The sequence below is a fragment of the Rhinatrema bivittatum genome, chromosome 10 (genome assembly GCF_901001135.1).
Source record: "Rhinatrema bivittatum chromosome 10, aRhiBiv1.1, whole genome shotgun sequence".
Classification (NCBI taxonomy): domain Eukaryota; kingdom Metazoa; phylum Chordata; class Amphibia; order Gymnophiona; family Rhinatrematidae; genus Rhinatrema; species Rhinatrema bivittatum.
The window spans coordinates 24,459,295-24,467,297 of record NC_042624.1 but is presented as its reverse complement, the minus strand read 5'-3'; the positions used below and the strand labels follow the sequence as shown (position 1 = coordinate 24,467,297).

Below are 8,003 nucleotides of genomic sequence, written 5' to 3'. Positions count from 1 at the left end.
TTACTTACTTGATAATTTTGTTTCCCTAGTGTAGACAGATGGAGCGGGGTCCTGAGTCCATCTGGCTACACGCTAGGAAAAAAAAAAAGATTCTAGACGCCCAATATACAAACACAAGATCCATGCTCCAGGCTGTGTATCTTGTGTGAGTATATGCAAGTAATGGGAGAAAACGGACGCTCGTAGATTGAGCATTCATTTTCACAACCTGCACTGACAGCCACCTCTACTGTGCATCCGATGCTGAGGAGTCACTAGGGACACACAATTTTCTCTAGTGCCTTTTTAGCGCGACCCCTAATTTAAATATGGGAAAATGGGCGCTCAACACTGCCCCACTGTGTGGTAACTGTAAAAAAAAAAAACCAAAAATAAACGCCACCAGTAAACCAAGCAATATCCACAGAGCAAGCCTTGCTGAGTTCAGTATTAAATGCTTTCTGGAGCTGCACCCCTAAAACAACTAAACCTATAGTCAGGCCCACCTGGAATACAATACTTTTCAAGGTCCAGATTTATAAATATAAAATAGCCTTCATATACAAAGATTTAGTATTTATTTTTTTCAATAGTTCAAATTAGACTTGCATCCATGCTAAGTGGAAACAGAGGAATTAACTGAAACAGTTTCTGATTCGGTGAGCTAGGACAAACACATCTTGCAACACAATGCATATCCTTGATCTAGTTCGCAAATTGTTCAAAATCTGTTAACAGATCCACATGAGAGCAAATTTTTTTTTTTTTTTTAACAGTTTCATACAAAGCTGCTTGCAACAGCATATTTTTTCACCAGGAAACAATTGTTAAAACAGACTGTAATGAAATCAATTTCCAAAATAATAGAACATTAAAAGGGTCATCATATAGACAAATGAAAATTCAAAATGGCAGAGTCTCTTCCCAACATTTAAAATTACACAAATGATTTCAAACTATTTTACATTTACAGTTTGCTGTAAGGAGCACTGCATGAGCCAGGATTCACTCCATGGTACTGTGGGACAATTTTCTGTATGCGATTCTGCAGAAAATCATCCCAGAATGCCGAGAGCTCTGCTGGGCACATCATTCCTACTAAAGAAATTTTTTGTTTTTAGAAAAACACCCCCCCCCCCCCTCCCCTCCATCCTATTGATGAGTTTTGCACTTCCATACCTCGGTTTTAAGGGAAAAATGGAGATCCACTTGAAAGATATGTGCGCTTACGTGTATGAAGTCTCAAAACTGAACATAAACTGGTTTGCAGGTACTGTGTGTGTTCAGCTAATTTTTTTTTTATTTACAGGTCTCATTCTGTGGAAACTTTAATAGTAGCTTGTTTTTATTTTCTGCTGAATTTGGCAGTGTTCTATTTTACTAATATTATGAAGAGCAGTTTTATTAAACAGTACATCTGGGTTTTCTAAGGCTCCAATTTGATTTGACTTTAAAGGAGTCTATACTATGATTAAGAGGAGCTGACTACAGTTTTACACACAGAAAATGTCAGTAGATAAGGACCACTTGGTTCGCCCTTAGTCTGCCCATTCGTCACGAGTGATTGTGCTATCACAGGTCTTGCTTGCTCTGTGTTCTCCTCCTCCTCCCCTCACGGCTAAGGCCACTTCGTGTCTGTCCCATATGTTTCTGGCATCTGCCCTCTGAAATGTTTCAGCCGTCTACCACCAACAACTTATTTTTTCACATTCCTTTACAGCAACTTCTTTCAGCTTTCTAATATGATCCCTTGCCCCCAAGCCTTTTAATCTAAGGGGAATGGTACCTTGTTGAAGTTTACTACATATCCTTCCCCTTCTCAGCACATCTTTATCTCATTCTGTTTCTTTATGTATGGCTTACTGTGCAGGCCATATACTCCTTTGATGGCCCTCCACCCCAGCAGTTATGGGCTGCTACTGATAGGACATAAATAACCAGGAGAACTCTCATATAGTAACAGTCATATTTATTTACAGAAAGCAGTAGATGCATACACTTTTCAAGGTCCCTACTTCCAAATGTCCTGCGAGTAGTGGCTCATGTAGAGCTGGTAGGCGTAGATGCAGGCAATAAGCATGGCACCTTGAAATATTTTCCTCCCAAGAGCGTCCACTCTATGGTCCTTCCCTACGGGTTCTGAGGAACGAGTCCGAGAGCACTTGGCTCTCTTGTGGGCAGTTGGCGCTTATTGAATCCAGCAGCTTTCTGGATGAGGTAAACCCCTGTCTACCTTCTTACTGACAGGAGGCACTGAGGGGCTGTTCCCATATCTTCAGCTGCAACTTCTTAATTCCCATGTGTACCAAGACCACCATGTTCTCCTTAGGAGGCTCCACGAACTGGAGAATCTCAAGCATTTTGTGCCTGGCATCTTACTCTGTCAACAATTGAAATAGGATGGCTTCCGCCATCACCCTCACAAACCCTGCGAGGTCAAGTCCTCAGGCAGAGACTTCCTTCGTTCCTCTGGAGGAGAAGAGTCTGAAGGGAGGCCCTCAGAGGACTCTGAAATGTTATTCCCCCAGGGGTCATAGGGTTCCTCATTCTCACTGAAAGTGACAGGGGATTGGTCCCTAAGTGCTTGGCCTATGTCTAGAAGTGCAGGCACTGGTGGAATTGGACCGGGGGAGAGGGCGGGCACGGCAACAGGCCTCAGTGTCTCTGCCCACCTCTATGGAGCTTCCTCCTCAGAGGAACTGGCAATGACCACTGTATCGTAGGGTGAGGCCTTTGTTCCCAAGAACTAACACCAACTGGGTTGGGTAATGCACTGATGAGGGACCTGGTGATGGGACAAGATGATAAAATCTAGGAAGACACGAGAAAAAAAAGGTTTTCCACGAGGCCAAAGAACAGCCAAAGTGAGCTGACACATACTGCAAGGCTTCAGCTCCACGGAAAGAGAGACTGGCGAGGGACCTCATATGAACACATGGTAGGGGGCATGCTGAGCGTAGTCAAACTTCTAGAAACCTTGACAGAAGTTTTCCTACATCAGGGCTCCACCTGATGTCACCCATGTGTGAGGACTACCATTCTGCTTATTTCTTGGAGAAAGCGACTTTCCCAAGGTTACAAGCAGCATCAGAGAGGAATGGAGGATTTTAATCCCCTGGCTTCCCAGCCCTTATCATTGGGAAAGATAGGATTTGGTTTTCTTGGTTCTCAGCGCACATCACTAGAAGAGGCAGTATTAAGAGCCCTGACGTCCTTGATTCTCAGTTCACTACTTTAACCTCTTCACCTTACAGGAATCAGTGTGTTTTTCTATACTGGGAAAACAACATAGTCTGTCTAAGCCACAGTAGGGTGGGAATACAAAGAAAGCTAAGCTGCTAGCCTGTAATAGGTGCTCTCTGTAGAAAGCAGGATAAATCAGCCACACAAATGGACGACATCATCTGATGTTGCTGAGACATAAGAACTCAAGGACTGAGGCAGCTTTTTTAAGCATGCGTGGACCACACCATGTGGGACTCCTCAATCATTACAACAAGTTATTCTTCAACTCTAAAGGGGGAACAGGGGGGACAGTGTGGCGGATTTATCCTGCTGTCTACAGAGAACACCTGTTACAGGTGAGAAATTGAACTCTCTTTGCAGTGAAGCAGGATGAAGTCAACCACACACGTGGAGACCCCCCCCCCCCCCCCCAAGCTGCATGTGATTAAATTGCTACTTCCACATTCCAGAAAATCATTGCAGCCCACGATTACTGCCTGAGGGTGAGGGGAACGGTTGAAGTAGATTAAACAAGCTTCAAAGAACTGCCCATGTACCGCTGCAATCTTGATGTGAAGAATTTTCTAGATAGTGCCGAGTGGTAAATGGATGTGTTAGGCCTACAGGTCACTATGAGGCCTGCAGCCCTGAAGATATTTTCTAGGAAAGCAAAAAAAAATAAAGAAAATAAAACAAGGAAAAAGCTACAAGCAGTTAGAGACCCCAAAACTTAACAACCATTCACACAAGTAGAAGACGACAAAGGAGATGCAGGTGGCTACTGAGAAATGTACATGTGTAAGATCTTTCTGCTCCTGCTGAGCGCTGAGAGAGCTCTTCTGTCTTGCCTCTGCCACGTGATGACACCCGCTTTTGTGTGACTGATTACTCCTACTGTGTACGGAGATAGATTTAGCCCATCTTGTCAATCTGTTTCATAAGGGAAGGCTGCAGCTTCCAAAAAGATTAACTGTTGCCGAACCTTAACGGATTTATTACGTGCTTTACGAGCCGGGGATTCAGCAAGCGACGCAGGTCGCTCATTTCAACTTCATTCTAAAACACACACACGAAAAAAAAAAAGCAAGCTCCGGCGACGCACACAGCATGGAGACAGGAACGATGTGGCAAGCAACCAAGGAGACAAAAAACTTGTGAGCTGTAGGCAAGGGAATGTTAATGATACATCTAAAAGGCTCTTTCTGCCTTACAAGAGTATTTTCTTTAAAAGATTCGAACCATCATTTTTTGATGGGCATGGTTCAGTGAAAGCCAGGAAAAAAAAAAAAGGGAGGGGGAAGGGGATGGTGGAATGGCAGCTTTATTCTTTGCCTTAACTTAATAAAGCAAGGACGACATCATGTGATAATATAACATCTAAAGTTGGCTGCACTTGCACATTTAACTACATTATCTTATAAAAATGTATCTTACAACATAGCTGGATGATAAAACCCATAAAAGTTGTGGCAATCTTCCATCCTCGCCAAGGCCCAGGATGGCCATCGGTAAGTTACATGCTGTCGTAATTGACTGCCTCTTCTTCTGCTGGCGGGTCTTCGCTTGGCTGCGGGGAGTCCAACGTGTTGTCTTCTGTGGGCTGGGGACAGTCGCCAGCCTGTGCCCCCGTCAGCCCGGTGTTGCAGGGGGTGCTGTACTTCTGCAGGATGGACCTGATCTGCTGCAGCGTGGCATCCGTCCGCACCCCTGTGGGGTCGAAATGGGTGCGGCTCACTTGGAAACCAGTTTCTGTCAGGTACTGTAGAAATTTGTTTAGCCTGTAAAAAAAAGCCATATAAAAAGAGAAAGGGACATTTAGGACAGAGTCTAGAGTGATCATTTTACATTGCCAGGGACTGGGCGTAGGAAGGCCGCGACTTACTTCGGTATGTTCATTCCTCGGATACTGTGTCGGTGGATGCTATAGTAAAAAGCAGGGTGCGTCGTTTCAAACTTCCCCTGTTTCTGTGATCTTTTGGCCATGTCTGGGCGTTTCCGCTTTCCTAAAACAGACAGGGTATGTTAGGCATAAGTACTAGAAATATTACGTGAAAAGGTTGTTAAAACTCACGCGACTCAAAATTAAACCATATTTTTCAGAATTTGTCTGTGCTAACATCTACTGCTTCAAAAATCTGAAGTTTCCGTCAGTCACACTGGATGTGCATTTCCACACAGACCCAACGACTACAGTTTACAGCATACTACAGTATACAACAACTTGGTACAGCATACCAACACACTACAAAGCAGAAAGAGGTGTGCCTGTGAGCTAATATGCCAACACCACAAAACACAGCAAAATAACCCACAATTCTCTGTTCAGGATGGAAACTGTGTGTCATGCAGAGGTTATGTTAGCTTTTGTTCATGTAAAGATTCATAGAAACACACAATTTGACCCAGGGTGTCTAAATGTTTTGCACACAACTGTATTAGCACATTTTCTTGCTATATAAAAAAATCAACAGGCTGCACTTAAGAAAATTAGAGAACAATTCCTACAGTAAGGATCACAAACAGATAGCGAAGACCAACAACCACTTAGTTTTCTACCTTTTTTTTCTGGTGTTAACAGAAAGTAAATTGACAGGTAAGAAAATTTAAATTTAAAAACTGATAGACCATCCTATAGGTGCACAACAGCACATAAACATTATAAAATACAATGAATATCCAATATATAAATATATATCATATGACTAAAACAGACCATACAGTTAATATGGCCTAACACATTTAAAAACTAACACGCCAATAAAAGTTCAACCCATGGCCCCCCATCTCAAATTCATAGTTTTACGCCCCTATACTCTTCCCAGCCATCTCTGGCAACACCTCAAAGAATGTAAATAATGCCCCTCTGGCTCCTTGTCCATGCACTATTTTTTTATAATACACCATTGCCACTCTTCTAATTAGCAGTGTTGACCTATGTGGTCTTTTGAAGTCCACGTGTCGATTTGGTCGTACCTACATTACTCCAGGTGGCTGCCGTGCATGTGTCTTTCATCGAGGTGTGAGCTGTTTCCATCTAAGAAATGGACACTGCTCTTCGAGTGGGGGTCTCTCCACCTCTCTTGTAGGTTTAAATTCCTACAGGGTAAGTTTTTTTTTTTGGTTTTTAGTAGCACAACCCTAAAAAAATAAGTGCAGCTCTAATTTTTTTTTTTTTTTTAACTAAATCTTGTGTTTTCCAAAAGGTACTTCAGCACTGTGAATATCCAGTTGGGAATTTCTCGACTCTGGCTAAAAATACTAGGCAAGGATTTTGTGGCTAATGGCTCAGAGTAAAGCTTGAAACAGTGCATAACAACTGTCAGCAAAAAAACGAGTAAAGAACAAGCAAGATTAATGACCAATTCACTCACTCTTCTGGTCCATCATCTACCACCAAGAAAGCCATCAAAGTCTAGAAACACAAGGAAACCTTCCCAAATTTTAAGTTCTTAGTTGCAAAGAGCTTAGAAACCTGGATCACTGCAGTTTTGTAGATTTGAAAAATCTGATTAATTCTGAATGAGAAGCACCAACTTAGTCTGTGAAAGGCCCATCCATCACGGAGAACGCACTCCAGCGAAGCCCATATCCAATCTCTTGAACAAGAACGCTAGGATACTTGACATAGAGTTAAGTTGCTCAAACTCCTCCAGAGTGCAAATGCTTCCATGTTTTGTAAGCTGGGTGTCCTCTAGCCTCCAATGGGCCCTCTAATACTCTTTCTGAGCAGCCCTTGCTACTCAAGTTCCAAGCCATCCAAGTTTGGGTCTGGATTCAGGATACGCCCAAGATTCAGCAAGTCTCAAAACAAGACCAAGGTTCTAATACTGACATTTCCAGAAACTCTAGAAAAAAATTGCCAGCATGGTGGCACGAGGATTACCTGGAACTTTCTTGCTTTACTCTGACCATCATCCACAGAGTTAAGATAGAAGGAACAGAACCTTTCCAGAGGTGAACCACTGGTGTTCACTTCTATTGTCTGGTTGGTCCTTGGTACCAAGTGTGGTAACTTAGATGCTTCGTGTTGGTGCTAGAGACTACCATTGTCTAACTACAGCCTTCTACTGAGAATATATAGTCTTAAAAGGCCCGGGGGGAGCCTTTATTCTCAATCTCCTAGCCTTAAAGCTGCTCTGCTGAGCCAGGCTGCTTGAGCATTGAGATGCTCAGCTATGTGAACCACCGATAGGTAAAAGTCCACCAGTATAAGACGTTGGGCAACTCGGCCAGTATCTGGACACTTCTCAATCAACCCTGCTTGGTTAGGTGACAACTGTCCAATGGTGTGAATACTTCTTTGTGCCAAAGGAAGGCCAAAGTATCTTGAAAAGACAAGAACATTGCTTACTTCTTCAGGAAGATTCATGAAGTGAACAAATGTCTCTGTGCCAAGAAAAGAAGGCAGTTTGCCCTCTGACAATGGAGATTCATGAAGATTTTTTCAGAAAGAAACATTCTATTAGGGAATCCTCTGGGACAGTGCCCACTTCTCAGAGAACCTATACTTGTTCCAAACATGAAAGAAGGAGATTCAGTATCCATTCTCACTGCCATGTGCTTTAGCTCATCCCCCACCACCTCTAGGGTTACTAGATACAATTCTGGCAAAATCTGTGGGTCCCTCCTTGAAGGGTTAACAAGGCTGCTTCTCACAGAAAAGGTTTGCTCACAGAGAAGAAAGACTGAACTGCCTCTCAGTTATAGTGTCCTTAGGAAGAATGATTTACATCAGGGATCCCCAAAGGCCCTTTTTTCTAGCCCCATGTGCATTTCCTTTCTGTGGCTGCATCTAGCCC

The 8,003-nt window shown here is 43.1% G+C and overlaps 1 protein-coding gene across 1 annotated transcript in view; it reads right to left on the bottom strand.

Annotated features, from left to right (window-relative positions):
- Positions 1-540: 540 nt before the first annotated feature.
- Positions 541-8,003, bottom strand: part of TRMT1L (tRNA methyltransferase 1 like) — a 114,155-nt gene continuing 106,692 nt past the window's right edge. The window contains exons 15-16 of the mRNA XM_029618737.1: positions 5,087-5,207; positions 541-4,982 (exon numbers count right to left, since the gene is read on the bottom strand). Of these exons, the coding sequence (XP_029474597.1) occupies positions 4,718-4,982; positions 5,087-5,207 (386 nt within the window). The 3' untranslated portion in view covers positions 541-4,717. The remainder of the gene's footprint in view (positions 4,983-5,086; positions 5,208-8,003) is intronic.